The sequence below is a fragment of the Prionailurus viverrinus genome, chromosome B1 (genome assembly GCF_022837055.1).
Source record: "Prionailurus viverrinus isolate Anna chromosome B1, UM_Priviv_1.0, whole genome shotgun sequence".
NCBI lineage: Eukaryota > Metazoa > Chordata > Mammalia > Carnivora > Felidae > Prionailurus > Prionailurus viverrinus.
This window is the reverse complement of record NC_062564.1, coordinates 42,778,931-42,803,179: the sequence shown is the minus strand read 5'-3', so window position 1 is coordinate 42,803,179 and position 24,249 is coordinate 42,778,931. Positions and strand designations below refer to the sequence as shown.

The 24,249-nt window shown below is 36.2% G+C and overlaps 1 protein-coding gene across 5 annotated transcripts in view; it reads right to left on the bottom strand.

Moving 5' to 3' along the window:
* Positions 1-24,249, bottom strand: part of LOC125163894 (A disintegrin and metallopeptidase domain 3-like) — a 119,893-nt gene that overhangs the window by 21,001 nt on the left and 74,643 nt on the right. For all 5 annotated transcript variants that reach the window (XM_047856174.1, XM_047856172.1, XM_047856171.1 and 2 more), the window contains exons 13-16: positions 12,322-12,420; positions 10,520-10,715; positions 3,502-3,592; positions 3,050-3,239 (exon numbers count right to left, since the gene is read on the bottom strand). In XM_047856174.1, coding sequence (XP_047712130.1) covers positions 3,050-3,239; positions 3,502-3,592; positions 10,520-10,715; positions 12,322-12,420 — 576 coding nt within the window. The remainder of the gene's footprint in view (positions 1-3,049; positions 3,240-3,501; positions 3,593-10,519; positions 10,716-12,321; positions 12,421-24,249) is intronic.

The following is a 24,249-nucleotide window of genomic DNA, read 5'->3' as shown; positions in this document are numbered from 1 at the left end:
TCGTTTTTTGGGTTTTTTTTTTGTTTTTGTTTTTGAGTTAAAAATGGTGTGGGAGTAAAAAGTCATGCCAGCTTCTACTGAACCAAGTAGGAAAAATCAGTCTTCCTTCTGCCCTGCCCTGCCCTTCCCTTCCCTTCCCCTCCCTTCCCCTCGCATTCCCTTCCTTCCCCTCCCCCTCCTCCCTCATTCCTTTCTTTGTTTTCCCTCCATGAGGACATTAGCCAGTTGGGCATAGGCATATGATCAGACTTCCCAGGCAAAGAATCACTGCTGGAGAGATGAGTGACTTGATCTGTAAAGCTTAAAAGCTTTACATACAAGCTGGTTGGAACAAACCAGCATAGCAATCTTCTGTGGTATTTGCATGTCTTATTCCTACACTGTTTTATTTCAATTGTTATCATTGTAATTGTACTTTTTCCTGTACATGTAATTTCACTATCACTACTTTTAAGATTCTTTTTCTTGGTCTTTAATTGTCAGTTTGATTATGCTATATCCTACTGTGGATCTCACTGGCTTCATCCTACATGATGTTCTTTCAATTTTTTGCATCTGTGTGTTTACACCTTTTGCCAAATTTGGAAACATTCCAAGCATTACTCCCTGAAATACTTTTCCATCCTTAAAATCTTTCTCTTATTCTCCTAGGATCTTAGAATGGCTTTTATCATGACAAAAAGCAATAGAAAATGTTTGCAAAGATGTAGAAAAAATGGAACCCTGGTGCATTATTGGTGGAAATGTAAACCATTGCAGCCACTATGGAAAATATTATGGATGTTGTTACAAAAATTAAAAATAGAAACATCACATGATCCAGCAATTCCACTTCTGAGTATTTATCAAAGTAAATTAAAACATGTAACTCAAAAATATATGTGTACCTTCATGTTCACTGCAGCATTATTTAGATTAGCTAAGATATGTAAGCAATCTGAATGTTCACTGATGAATGAATGGATAAAGGAAATGTAGCAAATATACACAAAGGAATATTATTCATCCATAAAAAGGAATTAAATCTTGCCATTTGTGCCAACTTGAACGGAACTTGAGAACATTAGCTGATTGATATAAGTCAGACAGAGAAAGACAAATACTGTGTGACCTTATGTGTATGTGTAATTTAAACAACAAAAACAACAAAACCCAAGCTCTTTGATGCAAGGAATGGATTGGTGGCTGCCAATGGTGAGAGTTGGGGAAAGTGGGTAAAATGGGCAAACAGTGTCAAAAATTATAAAAAGGGTCAAAATTACAGTTTGTAAATAAATAAGTCATGGAGGTTACAATACTATGGTGACTGCAATTAATAACACTGTATTGCATATTTGAAACTTGCTAATAGAGTAAGTCTTGAAAGTTCTCATCACGATAAAAAAATTTCATAACTATGTACAGTAATGGATGTTAACCAGATTTCTTTTGGTGGTCATTTCACAATATGTATAAATATTGAACCACTATGTTGTACATCTGAAACTAAGTTAATGTTATATTTCAATTATATGTCAATTAAAAATAGTAACAAATAATTTTTAAAAACCAATAAAAATGTGTAATAATATATTTTGACATTATACACATTTCTAAATCACTTTCCGGATAGTATATGCTAATTTATACTTGTTTTAGGATGACAAGTTATGCTTCCCATCATCAATTATTATTTTCAACTCCTAACTGATTAGAAAAAACAATAACTGGATGTTCACTTACTTTATTTACTTCACCAAGCTAGAAGCACACCGAATCTCACTGTTCAAAAGTTTTTACAGTGTTCAATCTCCAGTTACACCACTTCCCTTCCCGAAGGTTGTGATGAGGCCAAAAGTTCCAACCCTCTAATCTCTTGGTCTTATTGGTGATCAGCTCCATCATACAGCTATCTAGAGACCCCATCCTGTCACTTCATTAGCATAAATTCAGTTTGATTGGAAGAAGCTCTTTACGATTAACAAAAAGCATTCATTATCACGAGGGATATTCAAGGGGTTTAGGAGCTCTTGTACCAGAAAATCAGGGAAAAAGACCAAATTATTTTTGTGTATTATACCACCTTTATGCCATTAGAATGATTTTTCCAATCAATTAATGATTAAATTAGCTGATAAATTTATGTACTTAATCTCTCACATTTATAGTAAACATTTTTTCAGTTTGTCTTAAGTGATCTTTAAAGGGATGACATGTTACTTTATAAGGTAGTCAGCACCAGTGTGTTCTTTTGTAATTATTTTATTATTTTTATGTAAGAATAAGTTTTCTAATTTTGACATAAATTTAATATTCATTTCCATTTTCCTCAATTTTTCATTTCTTAAAATATTTCATCTCAATGTTAAGTATCTAAATTTCAACGTGAGATACTTGAGTAATGTTTTACCTTAGTTAACGAATATTTCAATGGTACAAAGGACACACACAAATCATTTATTGTTTCTTAAGCTGTTTAAGAAAAATAAAAACAAAGCTTGAGATCCATTTTATTATTATGTCTTGTGAGAGGGCCAAATTTTTAATAAGTATTATGCTTTTGGAAGAATTAGGGAAGTTGGCTAATGAGCAAATACCTGTTTTACTTTCATTACAACCAAATCAATTATTCTTGTCAATTGTAGCAGTACTAAATACTTTGCTTTTTTTGCTTTCTTTGTTTTTCTTATTATTCAGGTTCTTTTAACATACTTTTTGGTGTATTATTTGATTCTTTTTTGTTATTTATATAAATTTTTGCAGACCAGATCCTGGCCTAATGAAGAGGCTAATATTCTTCAGTGTGAGAAAATAAGTTCTAATATCTATAGCAAAATTCATAATAAACAAAATGATAGTGAAGCAAGTGCTCCTTTGACCAATAGAAATCCTAAACTTTAAATCTTAAGATCATTATGTAGTAACCAAAATTTGTAATATTAATTATAAAAAAAAGTTAAGGTCTTTGTCTCTCTCTCTCATGTGTGTGCACATGTGCACTCACACACACACACACACACATACAGACATCCACACACCGTATATATAATCAAGTCAAATTTTTATTTACCATATTTGGACCACACATAGTGCCATTCGCTGTATACGTAATATCATCTGTTACATGTGCTGTTGGTATTCTTAAATATGCGGAGATACACACATGGCCTCCCATGTAAGTATATTGAACATCAAATTTTTTAAATGGTATTACTTCTAAACGTGTCCAATGACAAACTATCTTTCCACAAAGGATATCCCTGGTAATATAAGGAAGAAACAATTATCCATATGTCACTTAAGGACAAAAAATATTAGGGAAATAATAGTTCAAATATGAGGGTAATTGAAAATGTTACTGGATCATAGCACCAAGCTATTCAGCATATAAACAATCTTAAGAAGTGCAACATAAATATTTATCTGTATATAATACATTCACCTCTAATTTGCATTAAGCAACTCTTTGCAGTACAAACACACAAACAAAATTGGAAAATTTATAATTTTCTAAATACACACTTAAAATTACAATACTTCCGTCCACAGTTTCCAAAATCATCTTCCTGAAGATTCACTTCTTGTGTACATAGAGAAGTAGAACCCTTTGCAACTGAAAATATAAATAAAGTTCCAATTACTCATCTTTAAAACATTAAAAGCTAAAAGTGTGGTAAATTAATATAGAGACATCTAGACAACAGCAATGCCCAGTCAGTGTCAGGTACTATAAATTTTTGGTATCATCTAATGGCTACAGAAGAAGAACCATTAAAAACTCCCACTTGGGGCGCCTGGGTGGCTCAGTCGGTTAAGCGTCCGACTTCGCTCAGGTCATGATCTCACGGTCTGTGGGTTCGAGCCCCGCGTCAGGCTCTGTGCTGACAGCTCAGAGCCTGGAGCCCATTTCGGATTCTGTGTCTCCCTCTCTTTGCCCCTCCCCTGTTCATGCTCTGTCTCTCTCTGTCTCAAAAATAAATAAACATTAAAAAAAAAAAATTAAAAAAAAAAAAAAAAAAACTCCCACTTGAGAATAGGAAAATTGCTATCATAGTGAAGCAATGACTAAGAAATCAAACCATCATTACTCTCTTATCTATAATTCTAATATTCTACTCATTTTCTATCAATTACCTGAAATTTGATTAATATCTTATTCTTTTTATCCTATAATTATTAGATCTATCTACCTAGCATAGTTCAAAGTTGTTTTGATTTGTAATTTTATTTTCAAATTTGAATTTACATAAACAATACCTTTTATCATGGTTACAGGGTGGATTACTGACTTTAGAATATATAGTTTGAAAATGAACCACTGAGGAGCCTACGCAGGAAAGACAAATCCCGTGATATCTGGTTTTGAAAGCAAGAGGGCCAAATTTTGTGAATTCTTACAACCAGCAAGACTTAAAACCCAGAATTTTATTTTACTTTATTTTATTTTTTCAAAAAAATATATATATATTTTATTTTCAATATATGAAATTTATTGTCAAATTGGTTTCCATACAACATCCAGTGCTCATCCCAAAAGGTGCCCTCCTCAATACTCATCACCCACTCTCCCCGCCTTCCCACCCCCCATCAACCCTCAGTTTGTTCTCAGTTTTTAAGAGTCTCTTATGCTTTGGCTCTCTCCCACTCTAACCTCTTTTTTTTTTTTCCTTCCCCTCCCCCATGGATTTCTGTTAAGTTTCTCAGGATCCACATAAGAGTAAAACATATGGTATCTGTCTTTCTCTGTATGGCTTATTTCACTTAGCATAACACTCTCCAGTTCCATCCACGTTGCTACAAAGGGCTATATTTCATTCTTTCTCATTGCCACGTAGTTCTCCATTGTGTATATAAACCACAATTTCTTTATCCATTCATCAGTTGATGGACATTTCGACTCTTTCCATAATTTGGCTATTGTTGAGAGTGCTGCTATAAACATTGGGGTACAAGTACCCGTATGCATCAGCACTCCTGTATCCCTTGTAAAGCCCAGAATTTTAAAACTCAGTGGCTAGGCTCTGGTTGAACCCAGAGGGCATTAGGAAGCTGAGTCCCTAGTATGAGACAGCAGGACAAACAGCCAGCAGAGATACAACAGGGAAGCAGCAGTCTGAAAACTGCCAGGGACAGACAGGAGGGAGAGTGATCTATTCATCTTAGAGCATGGTCTGGGAAGGCAAGGATCATGGGGAAATGCCTCCAGGAACAAAGGAGCTAGACGTTGCCATTTTCCTCCCCCAGCCCCCACCATAAACACAGGGCCACCTGCAGGAAACAGCAATGGTGCCACCATTTGCTACCTAAGCCCAAACCTCCTGTGCTTCAGTGGATCAGCCCTTCCCAGTCATGCTTGCCTCAGTCCCAGTGCTGTGGGCCCCCTCCCCCAGAAGACCAGTGAAAACTCCAACAACACCTAGTCAACTGACCCACATGTTTTGTGGGACCTCAGTTCCTGTAGTGTTGGTGGTAGCAGGTCTCTTTCTCAAGCAGACCAGCACACACCATGTTAAAATGTGCTGTACCCAGCCATGGACCAAACACTGCCCACAACAGAAAAAAAGATCCTCTGCAGACAACTGTACTGAAGGAAGAAAGAAGCAGGGCATAGGTAGCACACGTAGCAGACATTTCCTGAAGCATCAGGTCCTGGGGAACAGGGGACACTGTACTGCAAGGTACTAAAGGACTACTTCTTCATAAGGCCATTACCTTCAATAGCAAGATACATAGTTGACTTACCTAACAGAGAACCAAACACAGGGTTAGACAAAATGAGGAGACAAAGGAATGTGTCCTAAATGAAAGAAATGTGTCCTAAACGAAAGACCAAACCGCAGCAAAAGACCTAACCAAAACAGAAATAAGTAACATGCCTGATAGAGAATTTAAAGTAATAATCATAGAGATACTCTCCGCACTTGATAAAAGAGTAGAGAATATCAGTGAAACTCTTAATAAGGAGATAAAAAAAGAACCAATCAGAGATGAAGAACAAAATAAATGAAATTAAAAATATACCCGATAGAATAAATAGCAGGCTAGATGAAACAAAGGAAAGAATTCATAGCCTGCAAAATGGAGTACAGGAAAGTAATCACGCTGAACAAATGGGAGTAAAAATAATTATGCAAATTGAGAATACTCTTAGGGAACTTAGTGACTACATCAAGTATAAAACATTCACATCCTGGAAGGAGAGAGAGAAATGGGAGCAGAAAATTTATTTGAAGCAATAATAGCTGAAAATAATTGACAGTAATACAATAGTAGAGAAATTTAATACCCTACTTACATCAATGGACAGATCATCCAAACAGGAATACAAGGAAACAGTGGCTTTGACACTGAATAACACACAGAACCAGGTGGATTTAATGCATATATTCAGAACAATTCATACTAAAACAGCAGAATACATATTCTTTTCAAGTGCACATAGGACATTCTCCCCAATATGTCATACATTAGCCCACAAAACAAGCCTCAAGAAATTCAAGAAGATAAAAGTCAGACCCTGCATCTTCTCTGACTACAATGCTATGAAACTAGAGGTCAACCACAAGAAAAAAATCTGGAAAGGCCACAAATACATGGAAGTTAAATAACATGTTACTAAACAACGAATGGGTCAACCAAGAAATCAAAAAGCATATGGAAACAAATGAAAATGAAAACACAACCCTCTCTGGGATGCAGAAAAATCAATTCTAAGAGGAAAGTTTATAGCAATACAAGGCTACCTCAAGAAGCAAGAAAAACCTCAAATAAACAGCCTACCTTGCACCAAAAGAGATAGAAAAAGAATAACAAACAAAACCCCAAACCAGCATAAAGAAGGAAATAATAAAATTAGAGGAGAAATAAATTATATAGAAACTAAAACACAAAAACAAAAACAAACAAAAAAAACAATAAAACAGATCAATAAAACCAGGAGCTGATTCTTTGAAAAAATCAATAGAATTTATAAAACCCTAGCCAGACTCATCAAAAAATAGAGAGGACCCCCCCCCCCGCTCCCGCCAAAAGATCAGAAATGAAAGAAGAGAAATGAAGGAGGAGAAATAATAATGAAAACAGAAAGGATTGCAAGAGAATATTATGAAAAGTTATATCCCAACAAATTGGACAACCAGAAGGAATGGATAAATTCTTAGAAACATAAACCTACCAAAACTGAAGCAGGAAGAAACAGAATATTTGAACAGATGTATTACCAGCAATGAAATTGAATCAGTATAAAAAAACAAAAACAAAACAAAACAAACAAACAAAAATCTCCCAACAAACAAAAGTTGAGGACCAAATGGCTTCACAGAAGAATACTACCAAACATGTAAAGAAAAGTTAATACCTATTCTTTACAAACTATTCCAAAAAACAGAAAGAAGGAAAACTTCCCAATTCATTTTATGAGACCAACATCACCCTGATACCAAAACCAGATAAAGACACCACAAAAAAAGAGAATTACAGGACAATATCTCAGATGAACATAAGGCAAACATCCTCAACAAAATACCAGCAATCTGAATCCAACAATATTTTTTTTATTTAAAAAAAATTTTTTTTAACGTTTATTTATTTTTGAGACAGAGAGAGACAGAGCATGAACGGGGGAGGGTCAGAGAGATAGGGAGACACAGAATCTGAAACAGGCTCCAGGTTCTGAGCGGTCAGCACAGAGCCCGAGGCGGGGCTCGAAGTCACCGACCGTGAGATAGTGACCTGAGCCGAAGTCGGCTGCTTAACGGACTGAGCCACCCAGGCACTCCTGAATCCAACAATATATTAAAAAAAAAAGTCATTCACCAAAAATAAGTGGCATTTATTCCTGGGGTACAAAGGTGGTTAAACATTCACAAATCAATCAATGTGATGAATCACATCAAGAAGAGAAGGGGTAAGAACCATATGATCGTTTCAATATGCAAAAAAGCATTTGGCAAAGTACAACATCCATTAATGATAAAAATACTCAACAGGGGTGCCTTGGTGGCTCAGTCAGCTAAGCATCTGACTTTGGCTCAGGTCATGATCTCACAGTTTGTGAGTTTGAGTCCTGCATCAGGCTCTGTGCTGACAGCTCGGAGCCTGGAGTCTGCTTCAGATTCTGTGTCTCCTCTGACCCTTCCCTGCTCATGCTCTGTCTCTCTCTGTCTCAAAAATAAATAATAAACATTAAAAAAAAACACTCAACAATGTAGGTTTAGACTATATAAAAGTCGTAGCCACAGCAATCAGAAAAAAAAAAGAAGAAATAAATGGTATCAAAATTGATAGGGAAGATACAAAATTTTCACTATTTGCAGATGACATTATACTATATATAGATACTATATATAGATACGATATAGAGATAACTCAGAAGATTCCACCAAAAAACTACTAGAACTGATAAATGAATTCAGTAAAGTCACAGGATACAAAACTATACACAGAGACCTACTGCTTTCTTATACACTAATAATCAAGAGGCAGAAAGAGAAATTAAGAAAACAACCCACTTATAATTGAACCCAAAACAATAAAATATCTAAGAATAAACTTAATCAAATAAGTGAAAGACCTGGTACCCTGAAAACTATCAAACGCTGATGAATCAGATTCAGGATGACACAAAGAAATGGAAAGACATCCCATGTTTATGGGTTGGAAAAATACATATTGTTAAGCTGTCTATACTACCCAAAGCAATCTGCAAACTTATTTCAATCTGAATGAAAATACCAACATTTTCCACAGAACTAGATCAAACAATCCTAAAATTTGTATGGAAACACTAAAGACATCCAATAACCAAAGCAATAAAACAAAAACAAAACAAACAAACAAAAAAACTAGAGGTGTCACAATTCCAGACTTCAAGTTATATTACAGAGCCAAAGTAATCAAACAGTATGATACTGGCACAAAAACAGACACATAGATCAATATAACAGAATAGAAAACCCAGAATAAACCCACAACCAAATGGTTAATCTTTGACAAAGCAGGGAAGAGTATCCAATGGGGAAAGGACAGAGGACAGTCCCTTCAACAAATGGTGTTGGGAAAACTGCACAGCAACGCACATGAAAGAAAAGAAAAGAAAAGAAAAGAAAAGAAAAGAAAAGAAAAGAAAAGAAAGGAAAGGAAAGGGAAAAGAAAATAAAAGAAAGGAAAGGAAGGAAAGGAAAGGAAAGGAAAGGAAAGGAAAAGAAAGGGGGACCACTTCTGTACACCATACACAAAAATAAATTCAAAATGGATTAAAGACCTAAATGTGACACCTGAAACCATAAAAATCACTGAGGAGAACACAGCCAGTAACCTCCTTGGCATTGGCCATCGCAACATTTTTGTATATATGTCTCCTGAGGCAAGGGAAATAAAAGCAAAAATAAACTATTGGGACTACATCAAAAACAAAACAAAGCAATACAAAACAAAACAAAACAAAAACAAAAAACAAAAAAGCTTCTGCACAGTGAAGGAAACAATCAACAAAACTAAAAGGCAACCTGCTGAGTGGGAGAAGATATCTGCAAACAACATATTCAATAAAGGGTTGGTACCCAAAATATATTTAAAAAACTGAGACAACACAATATCCAAAAAGAAAATAATCCAATTAAAAATGGGAAGAAGCTATGAACAGGCGTTTTTCCAAAGAAGACATACAGATGGTCAAAAAGACATAGGAAAAGGTGCTTACCATCACCACTCATCAGGGAAATGAAAATCAACACTACAATGAAATTATCATTTCACACCTGTCACAATGGCTAAAATCAAAACCACAAGAAACAAGTGTTCATGAGGATGTGGAGAAAAAGGAACCTTCTTGCACTGTTGGTGGGAATGCAAACTGGTATAGCCACTCTGAAAAAGTGTGGAGATTCCTCAAAAAGCTAAAAATAGAACAATCCTACAATCCAATAATCATACTACTAGGTCTTTACCCAAAAAGTACAAAAACATTAATTCAAAGAAATGCATGCACCTCTATGTTTATAGCAACACTATTTACAATAACCAAATAATGGAAGCAGCCTAAATGCCAATCAATAGATAAATGGATAAAGAAGATGTGATATATATACAATGGAAGATTGTTCAGCCATAAAAAAAAAAAGAAAAGAATGAAATTTTGCCATTCACAATGACACGGATGGAGCTAGAGAGTATAATGCTAAATGAAGTAAGTCAGTCAGAGAAAGACAAATATCATATGTCACTCATATGTAGAATTTAAGAAGCGAAACAAAGGAGCAAAGGAAAAAAAGAAGAGGGAGAGGGATACAAACCAAGAAACAGACTCTTAACCATAGAGAACAAACGAGAGTCAACCAGAGGAGGTGGTTGGGGGAATGGGTGAAATAGGTGATGGGGATTAAGGAGTACACTTACCATGATGAGTACTGAGTAATGTATGGAATTGTTAAATCACTATATTGTACACCAGAAACTAATATAACTCTGTGTGCTAACTATACTGGGAAAAATACAAAATAAAATAATAAAAATGAACTTCAGAAAAAAAGTATACTATTACATTTTCCAAATAACTCTGCACACTGTCTATCTGTATCTTGGCATATTCCTTGAAAGCAATAGGCAGTGTTATTATTGCATGGTTGTAAATCAGCAGATATCACATCAGGTACACAAAACTCAGATGTTCCATTGCAAAATTCTGGAAAATCACACAGATCTTGGCTTTGTCGACATATAGTTCCCTTTACAGAGAGCTGTGAGACAAAGAAAAAGAATTATTTTTGTAAAGTAATAAACCAAAACTGTAAAAAAATTATGTAAGAAAAGTGTAGATCTATCATTTCTATTATTACCACATTTTAACTACTTAAAGTCAAATTATGAATTTACTTGAAAACTCAAGTTTAGAAAAAGCCCAAATGTCCATCAATGAATGAACCGGTTAACAGATTGTGGTATATTCATGCAATGGAATATTTTCAGCCATATAAAGGAGCACTGATACATAGGTTACAAGATGAATGAATATTCAACACTATGTTAAGTGAAGAAATCCATACACAAAAGGTCACATATTCTATGCTTCTAACTTATATAAAATATCCAGAATAGGTTACTCCAGACAGAACACAAATTGGTGGTTGCCAGGACTGAGGGGAAGGAAGAAAGGAGAGCAAGTGCTCAATGCTCCAGGAGTCTCCTGTTTGACTGAGGAACTTGTTTTGGAACTAGATAGAGGTGGCAGTTGCATAACACTGTGAATGTACTGAATATCACTAAATTGTTTCCCTGAAAATGGTAAATTTTATTGTACATGATTTTGACCTTAATTTTTTAAAAACTCTTCCAAAAGTAAGAATTATTCCCTTTTTAAAGAACTTCCCTCTGGGATGTAGAGAAAGGGCAATGGGCTATGTAGAAAAACCTTATTGCTTAATCCTTCTGATTTGGAGACAAAGGACAAGATGAGGGCTCTGATGAAGGGAAGAGCAACAAGGTTTATTGCTAAACAGTGGAAACTCTATGCTTGCCTCCTTGAAGACAAGTGGCCAGTGACTTTAATTACTAGCACGAAGAGTGAAAAAGAACACACAGAGAACAAAGTAGAATGATATTAGGAGAGATTTCATTGATGGAGAACCTGCAAATCTGAAATCTGGCAATCAAGATCTCTAATTAATCAGCTTTTATGATTGTTGTTGACGTCTAAAGGTGACACAAAAAAGGCAAGATGCTACAATGAAGCAATCCCCAAAAGACAAATCTTACTCAGTCTCCTTCCAGGTGTGACTATAAAGGAAAACTCAATGGGAAACTTCCCAAGGAAAGTCAAGGATTCAATCCACTTCAGGATGCAGGTGTATCTACAAAGCTAACTTCAATATTAGACATGCTACATGTTGCTGACTATTCTACATGGACTCTTTTTCTGCTAGTCTCAAAATGAGATTTTTATTATTATTGTTGTCTGTTTATTCAAACACTGTACATGAACTGTGTTGGGTGGCTTATTTTTAATTTCGTCATAAGTTCTTCGGTCATGAGGACCTACATTCAGGTATGACCTCAGATATGACCAAAAGGAGTCATTAGCATCCACATAATTTGAAATTGGTATTGAATAATTGGATGGATCTTCAGTAGAGATTGAAACAATACAGTGAAGGCAAACATAAGAAGGAAGGTTGAAAAAAATCTAAGGATAGCTTCTGAATTCTGAAGTCAACTGTGTATGAATCAGGTACCTAAAGTTACATACAGTATTTGAAAGTTGTGTAAAAAAATAAAATAAAATAAAGTGAATAAACAAGGACAGAAAAAAATCCTGAAAGAATGTACCATAATATTTTGAAAGCTTACCAGACAAGTGTTTTTATCACAGCATGGTCCAGTGCCACACTCTGCAGGTTCAATCAGAGTACAGTGTTCAGTATCACAGCATTTTTCAAATTTGCATGGCTAAAAGTAAATACAGTCAGGTTAAATAATAGGAATTTTCAATTAAAGAAATCATTTCATTTATTGTCAAAATATACTATAGCATATCTCTTAATTACAATCACAGTATGATTTTTACTTCTGTACTTATTTTTAACACCACTTCTTTTAAAGTTAATATATTTCCAGTATAGGAAAAAGAATGAAATTACTTATGGTTCCATGCTCAAGAAACTGAACTGTTAAAAATGTAATTCAATTTCTTTTTTTAATGTTTATTTATTTGAGGGAAGGAGGAGGGGAGAGAGAGAGAGAGAGAGAGAGAGAGAGAGAGAGAATGAATCCCAAGTGAGCTCCATGCTCAATGCAGAACCTAACCCAAGGCTTGATCTCACAACCATGAGACCATGACCTGAGCTGAAATCAAGCTGTATACTTAATAACTGAGCCACCTAAGCATCCCAAATGCAATTTCTGTCAATCTTATTTGTGTTCATAAATATAACACTGTAAATCTAAAAGTACTTTGAGAGAGAGAGAGAGAGAGAGAGAGAGAGAGAGAGAGAGAATCTTAAGCAGGCTTCATGCTTAGTGTGAAGCCCAACATGGTGCTCAATCCCACAACCCTGAAATCATGACCTGAGTTGAAATCAAGAGTTGGATGCTCAACCCACAGAGCCACCCAGGCACAGCTAACAGGTTATTGTACTAAAGGATATTTCAATGAAAATTTTGTTATTATTTTTTAGCTCTAAGATTTTATATTAATGATTAATTCTAGAAGTTATTAGGCTATAGAGTACAAAAATATTAAAGGCTGTTTATAACATACTCATTTTCTTCTTTGTATACACTTATCTTTTAAGTGCAAGAGTAATGCTTCACAAGACTGTTAGTGATATTTAAAAATCATGGGGCGCCTGGGTGGCGCAGTCGGTTAAGCGTCCGACTTCAGCCAGGTCACGATCTCGCGGTCCGTGAGTTCGAGCCCCGCGTCAGGCTCTGGGCTGATGGCTCAGAGCCTGGAGCCTGTTTCCAATTCTGTGTCTCCCTCTCTCTCTGCCCCTCCCCCGTTCATGCTCTGTCTCTCTCTGTCCCAAAAATAAATAAACATTGAAAAAAAAAATTAAAAAAAAAATCAGTAAAGTGATAGGCAAAAATACTAAGTGCTTACATCTGTTTCAGTTTTGTTATTTTTATTACTAATGTGCTGAAAATTCTATATATATACATCTTCTGGTTTATTTTATATTTCTGCATATATATTTATGTTAAGGCATTCTTGTCTTTATTTCCTTTATTTGTATGCACTTTTACATTAATTATCTTAACCCTGGCTACTGATTTATCTTTACTATGTTTTACAATTTGTCATTGACCTGATTTTGGTTTTGGCACTGATTTTGGATTTTGGATTTGGGGTTATTCTGGGTAATTTTTTGATAATACGATATTGTGAAATTATAGACTCATGATATCTGATAACTATCATCTTTTTTTTGCGGTTCTTGAATTTATAGATAAAACTTTCTTTCACCCTAACCCCAGTAAATATGTGAGGTTTTGTAAAATATTTGCATTACATGTATTATGTGTTTATTTTTATGTTGAATGGTTTGAGTCGTATATTGTGAAAGAAGCTATAATGGTGTATCTTTTTCTCATAACAGAGGTTCAATTTATCAGTTGCTTTTATAGAATAATAATTTATTCCTGATCTTTTGTAATCCCTGGATTATTATATACTATCCTATATAAAATCATATATAATGCCAATGTCTTCAGTTATACTAACTGCATATAACTAAAGTGTATTTAAAAATTTTATTATTATAGGGGTGCTTGGGTGGCTCAGTCATTTAAGCATCCAACTTTGGCTCAGATCATGATCTTGCACAAGTTTGAGCTCTGCAATGGGCTCTGTGCTGACAGCTCAGAGCCTGGAGCCTGCTTCAGATTCTATGTCTCCCTCTCTCTCTACCCCTCCCCCGCTTGCCCTCTGTCTCTCTATCTCTCTCAAAAATAAATTAAAAAAAATAAAATTTTATTATTATACACATGTTTTGATATTTACAGAAGACATTTTTACATTTTCATGTTTCATTAATAAAAAATGTATTATGCTTCATAATATAAATATTTTCATAAAATATTATCAAGATTATTTAGTAAAGACAGAAAATGGAACACATTGACTATTAATATTGCAGGGGAAAAAACCCTAAAATCAATGACATGAAAAGGGAAAACCTCCAAAGGCTAGAATCAAAGAGAGTCTACAGTGAAGAATATGTTTTGAAAATACTCGATTTACAATTGAAAGCTACACTAAATTCGGGGCTTAGAAATGTTTTTTTCTTCCAAGATTTTATTTAAATTCAAGTTACTTAAGATATAATGCAGTTTTGGTTTCAGGAGATTTTTTAGTGATTCATCACTTACATATAACACCCAGTGCTCATCATGAAAACTTCCCTCTTTAATACCTATCACCCATTTATCACATTTCCCCACCGACCTCCCCTCCAGCAACCCTCAGTTTGTTCTCTACAGTTAAAAGTCTCTATGGCTTGCCTCCCTCTAAGTTTTTATCATGTTTTATTTTTCCTTACATTCCCATGTTCATCTGTTTTGTTTCTTAAATTCCACATATGAGTGCAACCATGTGGTATTTGTCTTTCTCTGACTGACTTATTTTGCTTAGCATAATACAGTGATTTTATCCACATCTTCAAAATGGCAAGATTATATTCTTCTTGATGGTTAAATAATATTACATTGTGTATATATACACCACATCGTTTTTATCCATTCATCAGTCCATGGACATTTGGGATCTTTCCATAATTTGGCTATTCTTGATAGTGCTGCTATAAACATAGGGATGCATGAGCCCCTTCAAATCAGTACTTTTGTATCCTTTGGATAAATACCTAGTAGTGCAATTGCTGGATTTTAGGGTAGTTCTATTTTTAACTTTTGGAGAACCTAAAAACTGTTTTCCAGAGTGGCCACACCAGTTTGCATTCCCACTAACACTGTAAGAGGGTTCCCCTTTCTCTGCATCCTTACCAACATCTTTTGTTTTCCTGTCTTGTTTACTTTAGCCATTCTTATAGGTGTGAGGTGATATCTCATCATGGTTTTGATTTGTATTTCCCTGATGATGAGTGATGTTGATCATCTTTCTATGTGTCTGATAACCATCTTTATGCCTTCTTTGGAAAAATGTCTATTCATGCCTTCTCCCTATTTTTAACTGGATTATTTGGGTGTTAAGTTTGTATTTTGGGGTGTTGACTTTGATAATTTTTTTTTTAGATTTTGGATACTAACCCTCTATCTGATATGTCATCTGCAAATATCTTCTCCCATTCCATATGGGGCCTTTTAGTTTTGTTGTTTCCTTTACTGTGCAGAAGCTTTTTATCTTGATGAAGTCACAATAGTTCAGGTTTGCTTTTGCTTCCCTTGCCCCTGGAGACATGTCTAGTAAGAAGTTGCTGCACCAAGGTCAAAGACATTGTTACTTGTGTTCTCCTCTAGGATTTAGTGGTTTTCTGTCTCACATTTAGGTGTTTCATCCATTTTGAATTTAGTTTTGTATATGGTGTAAAAAAGTGGTCCAATTTCATTTTTCTGCATGTCACCATACAGTTTTCCCAACACCATTTGTTGAAGAGACTGTCTTTTATCCATTGGATAGGCTTTCTTCCTTTGTTGAAGATTAATTGTCTATACATTTGTTGGTCCATTTCTAGGTTTCCTATTCTGTTCCATTGATCTTTGTGTCTGTTTCTTTGCCAGTACCATATTGTCATGATGACTACAGCTTTGTATTGTAGCTTGAAGTCCAAAATTGTGATGCCTCCAGTTTGGTTTTCTTTTTCAACATTACTTTGGCTATTCAGGGTCTTTTGTGGTTCCATACAAATTTTAGAATTGTTTTTTCTAGCTCTGTGAAAAATGCCGGTGGTATTTTGATAAGAATTGAATTGAATGTGTAGACTGCTTTGGGTATTAAATATATTTTAACAATATTTGTTCTTCCAATCCATGAGTATAGATTATTTTTTCATTTCTTTGTGTCTTCTTCAATTTCTTTCATGGAGCACTTAGTTCTTTTACAGTCAGAGTAACTATTGATAGATATGAATTTAGTGTCATTTATTACCTGTAAAGTTGCTGTTCATATAGATTGTTCATTTCTATTTTTGGTGATTTTGGTATTTCTTTCTCTCCCAAAGGGTCCCATTTAATACTTCTTGTGGAGCTGGTTTAGTGTTCATGAACTCCTTTAGTTTTTGCTTGTCTTGAAAACTCTTTATCTCTCCTTCTATTTTGAATGAGAGCCTTGCTGAATAAAGTATTCTTGGCTGCAATATTTCCCATTAAGCATGTTGAATATGTCATGAAACTTTCTTCTGGCCTGCCAGGTTTCTGTGGACAGGTCTGCTGCTAACCTTATGTGTCTAACTTTGTAGTTTAAGGAACTTTTGTCCCTAACTGTTTACAGAATTCTCTATCTTTGCAAGTTTCACTAAGGTATGTCTTGGTGCTGACTTGATTTTGTTGATTTTGAGGGGAGTTTGCTGTGCCTCTTGGACTTGAATGCCTGTTCCTTCACCAGATTAGGAAAGTTCTCAGTATAATTTGTTCAAATAAACCTCCTTCCCCCTTTTCCCACTCTTCTGGGTTGCTATGATATGGATATTATTGCACTTTATGGAATAGCTGAGTTCCCTAAGCCTATATGTGTGATGTTTTCTTCCCTTCCTCTTTTCAGCTTCATTATTTTCCATAATTTTATCTTCTATATAACCTATCCCTTCCTCTGCTTCTCCCCATTGTGATTAACTCAAGTTGGTTTTGCATCCCACTTATAGCATTTTTATTGCAGCCTGACTAGTTTTTCAGCCTTTTATCTCTGAAGCAAGGATGTCTCTGGTGTCTTCTATGCTTTTTTCAAGACCAGCTAGTATTCTTAAGACTTTTGTTCTAAATTCTTGTCATATATATTGCTTATATCTGTTTTCAGCAAATCCCTGGCTGTGATTTCTTCTTGATCTTTCTTTTGGGGAGTATTCCTCCATCTTGCCATTTTTGCCTAGGTTTCTGTCTTTTGCAAGTTATGAGAACTTGTTGTGTTTCCTGTTCCTGAGAGTAATGCTATATGAAGAGGTCATACACTGTCCATGGCCTGGAGCTTCAGGAAGTGTTTCTGGTGTATGCTGTGTGCAGTGTGTTGTGTTTTGGCTGGTCTTTCTCACAGGTCAGTCCTATGCAGAGTTCCTCCTTGCTTGCACTGGGGAGCGTTCAGACCTTTACCCAGGTGTGCTTTGATTTGTTTGGTAAAATAAGCCTAATTTTTTGTTTTAAGTTTTTTAACTTTATTCATTATTGAGAGACAGAGAAAGACAGAACATGAGCAGGGAAGGGGCAGAGAAAGGGAGACACAGAATCCAAGGAAGGCTCCAGGCTCGGAGCCATCAGCACAGAGCCTGACGAGGGACTTGAACCCACGAACTGCAAGATCATGACCTGAGCTGAAGTCGGTTGCTCAACTGACTGAGCCACCCAGGCACCCCAAAATAAAACTAATTTTAAAAAAGCCTGATTCCCCCTTCCAAAAAAGAAAGAGAGAGAAAAGGAAAAAGAGCCAAAAATAAAACGATAAAAAATAACTATAAACCTGATTCCAAAAAAAAGAGAGAGAAAGAACGAAAGAAAGGAAGAAAAGGAAATGAAAATAAACGAATGAACCAAAAACTATAAGACTGATTGCAAAAGAAAACAAAGAAAAAGAAAAGAAGCAAGCTTAGTCATATTTCCACCAAAACTGAATCTGATGCTTTGGAGCACTCTTATGATCAGTAAGTAGTCTTGCTGCATAAGGGGTCCCTGTGTTGTTCCTCTGGGGGAGAGGCCCTGCTTTGGGTCACAGTCAGATCTGCCTTAGTAAAGATTCCCCTGCAGGGTGCAGGGTGCAGGATGTAGGGTTTGGTACAAGAGGTTCCAGCCTATACCGGGGGCACTGTGTTGCTCACTGAAGTCCAAGTGGGGAAGATGGTGTCGCCCTGCTTTCTTATCCCCAGACGGGAGCCCTCACAGAGAAGTGAACAATCCCCCTTCCTGTGTCCCAGGCTTCCATCAGATCCCTGCCCTCATACCTGGTGCCACAATTCTCCTGTGTTTTATCTCTGGCACACAGCTGGGATTCAAAACTCCAAATCTTAAAGGATCCGGAAGTGTGAACCCACTCCCCTCCTCCAGAGGAGAGCCTCACAGTGCTGCACTTGGCGCCTGTGCAGTTTCACCACAGCACAGGTACCTGGAATTTATGGTAAAGCACAGCAACAAGGTGCAACCAGTTTTCCTGCCCTCTGCATGCACCTCTGTCCCTTGCTGTTGAACGGCTGCTCAATGTACCCGCTATGTCTTTTGTCCTTGGAGATGCAATATACCCTCTTCCAAATGTACTCCAGGAAGGGGAACGTTCTCTCCCAGTGTGACCCAGGGGATCCCCACACAGTGCTGTCCACATTCCACTCCCAGGCCTCTGCCCTCCTCCCCAGGAGCACCACTGCCTGCCCATCTCCACTCTGGTGAATGGCAGGGATTTCTAAAACCTCAGAATTTGAGCTCCATTGTTTGCAAAAACTTACAATAGTCAGTTCCTCTTGACTTCCCGGTCAATGGTTTTGGAGGAGTGTTTTTCTTGCATGAACCCAACATGCTGCTCTCTCTCCCCCTTCTCCTTCACTGTCTTCTCTCTACAAAAAAGGCTCCTTCCCCTCTGTGGCACTGTGGCTTTTCTTTTCCCCAATTCATGTATCTGCCCCTTGTATTTGTCATGTCTCCCCCTCTAATTGTGCAAATTGTTCTCTTAATCCTCAGATTGATATCCTAGGTCTTCAAAATGATTTGGTATTGATCTAGCTATGTTCTAGGGTCCTCTTACTACTCCACCATCTTAACTCTTCCTGGGCTTACAAATAAATGTTCAATGAACTGTAGTTTAAAAATGGAATCCCATGGGGCGCCCAGGTGGCTCAGCTGGTTAAGCGTCCAACTTCAGCTCAGGTCACGATCTCACAGTTTGTGAGTTCGAGCCCCACATCAGACTCTGTGCTGACAGCTCAGAGCCTGGAGCCTGCTTCAGATTCTGTGTCTCCCTTTCTCTCTGCTCTTCCCTTGCTCATGCTCCGTCCCTCCCTCTCCTTCCAAAATAAATAAATAAACATTAAAAAACCACACTTTTTAAAAATGGAATCCCATTATGGGACTGAATGTGAGACCTTTTTAAAATAGGTAACTGTGGTTTGCAATTGATAATTTAGAGAAATCAAAAGGACTTTTTTAACTCCTAGTTTTCCCAACTTTTATCAAATGTCTCTTCAGTACTTAATATCATAATTTTTTATCTCTTTATTAATTTTGATATATGTTGAAAACTATTGAAATGCTTCTCTATTTCTGGAATAAACTCCAAAATTATACTCTTTTTTATACGTTCACTGGGATTATTTGACAATTTTGATTTAAACATTTTGCAGTAATTTTCCAAAATATGAATCAGTCATTCAAAGTAATGCTAAGCTGGTTATTGGAGGAATCAACAACTTCCATGATTTAATTCTATGTCTATGTGCCTGTGAAGGGCACTGGAAATAGAGATTTTTAAAATGTACACAATTAATAACATTCAGAAATATGAGATATTTACACTTTAATTTAGAGACATCTAAATAAATGGAACAATACACCAGGTTCATGGTTTGAAAATCACATCATGAATATGGCTGTTCCCCACAAATTCATGTATAGATTCAAAAAACCCCAATCAAAATTTCTGCAATGTTTTTTTTTATTTTTTAGGGGGTGTGGTAAAAATGGAAAATTTGATTCCAAATTTCACATAGAAATGCAAAAACCTAAAATCACCAAATCCATATTCAGAAAAAAGTATAAAATATGAAGACACAATTTACCTGATTTTGTGAATTAGGGTAAGAATAGCTGGTATTAGTTTAAGGGGAGATATATGGATCGATGGAACACAAAGTAGGTGATGAACTGTTTTTCAATAAAGGTACCATGGTAATTCCATGGGAAGAGAAGATCGTTTCCCAATAAATGGGGTTAGAGCAATTAGATATATACAGAGAGAGAAAAATACGCCCTAATACTTAACTTACAAAAATTACTCAAAATGGATCATAGGCAGATACATAAACGCTAAAATCAGTAAACTTCTACAACACTTATGAGAAAGCTTCACAACTTTGGATCGGATAGGACACAAAATACAGAGCCAAACCACATACTGGGGAGATAATCTGGCATAATATTTGCATGCAGTTTATATTAAGAATTTTTATACATGATAAAAAGACAAACATTAAAATATGTAAAATATTTGAACATTCAAAAGAGAGACATTTGAATGTCTCATAATCACATAAGACACAGTCCAATACAAATTAGTCATCAGGAAGATAAAATTAAAACTGCAATGAAATACCAGCACACCTCGAAATGACTAAAATATAAGAGACTGGAAGTAACAAAAGTTGGTAAGAATAAGGAACAACTGCCACTCTCATACATAGATGGTTGGAATGTAAAATACTGTAAGAACTTTAAAATGCAGTTTGATGCCTTTTTACACATTTAATAGTATAATTAACATGTGACCCAATAATTCTATTCTTAGAAATTTACCAAAGATATGTGAAAACTTATGTCTAAAAAAGACATGAATATTCTTTAGAAGCATTTTTCAGAATACTCAAAAACAAAAACAACCTAAAAGGTCATTAAATAATTGCATGAATCGGGGTGCCTGGGTGGCTCAATCATTTGAAAGTCTGACTCTTGGTTTTGGCTCAGGTCACAATCTCACAGTTTATGCATTTAAGCCTCGCTTTGGACTCTGCACTGACAGTGCAGAGCCTGCTTGAGATCTTTCTCCCTCTCTCGTTGCCCCTCCCCCCACTCAAAATAAATAAAAAAAATTGCATGAATCCACAAACTATGTCATATTCATACAAAGAAATACTACTCCACAGTAAATACCAATGAACTACAGATACATTTAATCATGCAGTTGAATATCAAAATTATAGGCAAAAAATCCAGAATTAAAAAGGATCCATACTCTATTATTTCACTTATGTGAAGTTCAGTAGTGGGCAAAAATAATGTGAGAGAATTAGAAGTTTCAGATACTAATGGGATTGACTTAGACTCCTCCAAGTCAGTGGAGTTATGAGAGAACTGTCTGTGGTAATGTCAATGTCCTAATACTTCTTTTATCCACATCTAATTAAATATAACATAAGTAGAATTAAAAAAAAACTCAGTAAACCAGAAGGAAAACAATATAAACAAATATAATGAGAACTACCTAGACACATCCTAAGTCCTTGTGCTGAAATGAAAGACAAAGTCACAATGCTTTTATGAATACCAAGACAGATGGGTTCTAAGGATCATCTGTCCAGGTTTGGAGCTGACTTGGTTGCTGAAGTCTTCATTGATAATGGGTACAAATGGTCTTTGACCACCATTGTTGAGATTCCTGATGAGTTCCATCAGTGGAGGTTGGTGGTCTTGTAATACCAAGGAAAGATTATTGTGATTGTATTCACTCACCTACACTATATCAAGAAAATAAAACTACTTCTCTTCTGTTGGTGGCCATTACAGACAAATCCCTGGTGAGCAAGAACAGTTAGTCACTCTATAATATACTGAGATATATTCTTACAATGTATTAGAGGGAAGAAATTAGAGATATATTTAGTCAAAAGCCTAATGAAATCCTAAAAACCAGGATCATCTGACTAACACTTTAGGGATCAATGCAGGTTTTTCCAGATTTGAAGGCTAGGAAGTCATTTGGTCACTTAAGAATCAACTTCATGCTCTAAGCACCACTGGTCAGTGACCACTCTAGTTAATGATATGAAGATGGAGGGATAGAATGTAAAGACTTATTGTAGCTTACTGCAGTAGGTCCTGTTAAAAGATAAAATTGAGGCACATTAAAATTTTTAAGATAAATTCTTAGCAAAACTCCATTCAAACTGGGAAGCATTCAATCTAGCAAAAGAAAGATTTGAGGAGATTCCATTTGTATACAGAATGAAAGACTTTTATAGGCAGAAGGGAGTGGGAACAAGGTAATTATACTGGCAGAAAAGCATGTTTATTATTACAAAATTCCGTTCCTTTAGGGGATAGCAGGGGTCTATCAGGCAAATAACTTGTGCTGATAAGGTGATTCCTGATAGACTGATTGAGGATTCTATTTCTGTGACAGCAAAGACAAAACTGTAATGAAGTCTTGGTGTGGTAGCATGGGGATTAGCCAAAGTGACTCCACTTTGGGTCTCTTGTCATGTTTTTAATAGTCTGTATAGCTATAATAAAACAGTGGCCTACCCAAGATAAATTCCTATTTAGATGTCCTTGAAACCCAGTGGGGCAAGCCACCACTTCCTTTTGCTTCACTGTGACTCCTGCCTAGGTTTCCAATAAAGATTAAGAGTGCCCAGATGATGAAATAGGCAAGCAAATCAAATAATCAGTTCAGAGACAACTGAATTGCCTCTTCTGTCCCAGGAATAATCTCTAAAAAACTATTCAGTAACTGGGATATAAAGTACCCCAAGTAAACACTATGGCAAAAGATAGACAAAATTCCCTGCAAGCCAAGGGCAAAAAAATAAGACAACCAATAGTTCATGGCCATGTAGATCTGGATGTTAGGCCATAGAAAGTCTAATGAGGAATTTGATGGTCTGTTGTTGGGAGAGACACAGAGACAGCACAAGGGGCAGAGAGAGAGAGGGAGAGAGAATCTCAAGCAGGCTCCATGCTGTCAGTGCACAGCCTGATGTGGGGCTCAGTCTCATGAACCATGATATAATGACCTGAGTCAAAATCAAGAGTTGGATGATTAGCTGACTGAGCCTCTCAGGCACCCCCAAAATGTATTCTTAAAGGAGAAATTTGAAAAGGTAAGTGCACAACCAAGAGTTAGCTCCCAGTGGAACACACACTCAAGACAGGCAGTAGAGGCTTTAAATACGGTAATTTCCTTGAAGGGGACAGATGGAGAGGAAGTCCAAACTGACTATAAAAGAACCATAACATGTAATTAAACGTCGTATTTTTCTTTTATTCCCTCTGTGTCTATCCCCAACACACGAGGCTACTGAGACAAGAGGGTAGCAAATAAGAGTCAAGGAGTGGTAGACACTAACATGGTCCCCTTTTTACTGCCATATTTCTTCACAGAATCAAGGTGATAATGAATAAAAATCATTGCCACGAGGTCAAAACTTCCAAGGTGATCCTGCTATGGTTCATGTATCAGTGGATGCGAGATGTTCTAAGATGGCAAAGATATGTAAGAAATAAACTGCTGAACTAACTAAAGATGAATGTAGCCAAATGGTTTGGTTTGCTATGGTAAGGATGGGAAAAGGGTAAAGTGGTGCTGCAGACACCAGTCATACTGATCACTTGGCCATGGAATAAGAGAACAACCCCAACAGGTAGAGAAGAAACATCTTCGTCTCAGAGGTCAAGGGTGGCAGGAGAGTCAATTAAACTCTTGGCTCTCACTCACAAGACACATGACCTGGCCTTGCCAATTCAGAATGCTTTGATGATCTTGTCCCAGACTATCACCAATTCCTTTAACCTAAAGGTTGGATACCCATTCTATTAGGAAACCATAAGCTGAGACTTGTTAACTATAGAGGTAGACAGCTTCTGCCCAGATAAACTTTTGAGCACTGATATGGTTCCTCTTAGCCAGCTACATTTTATTTACTC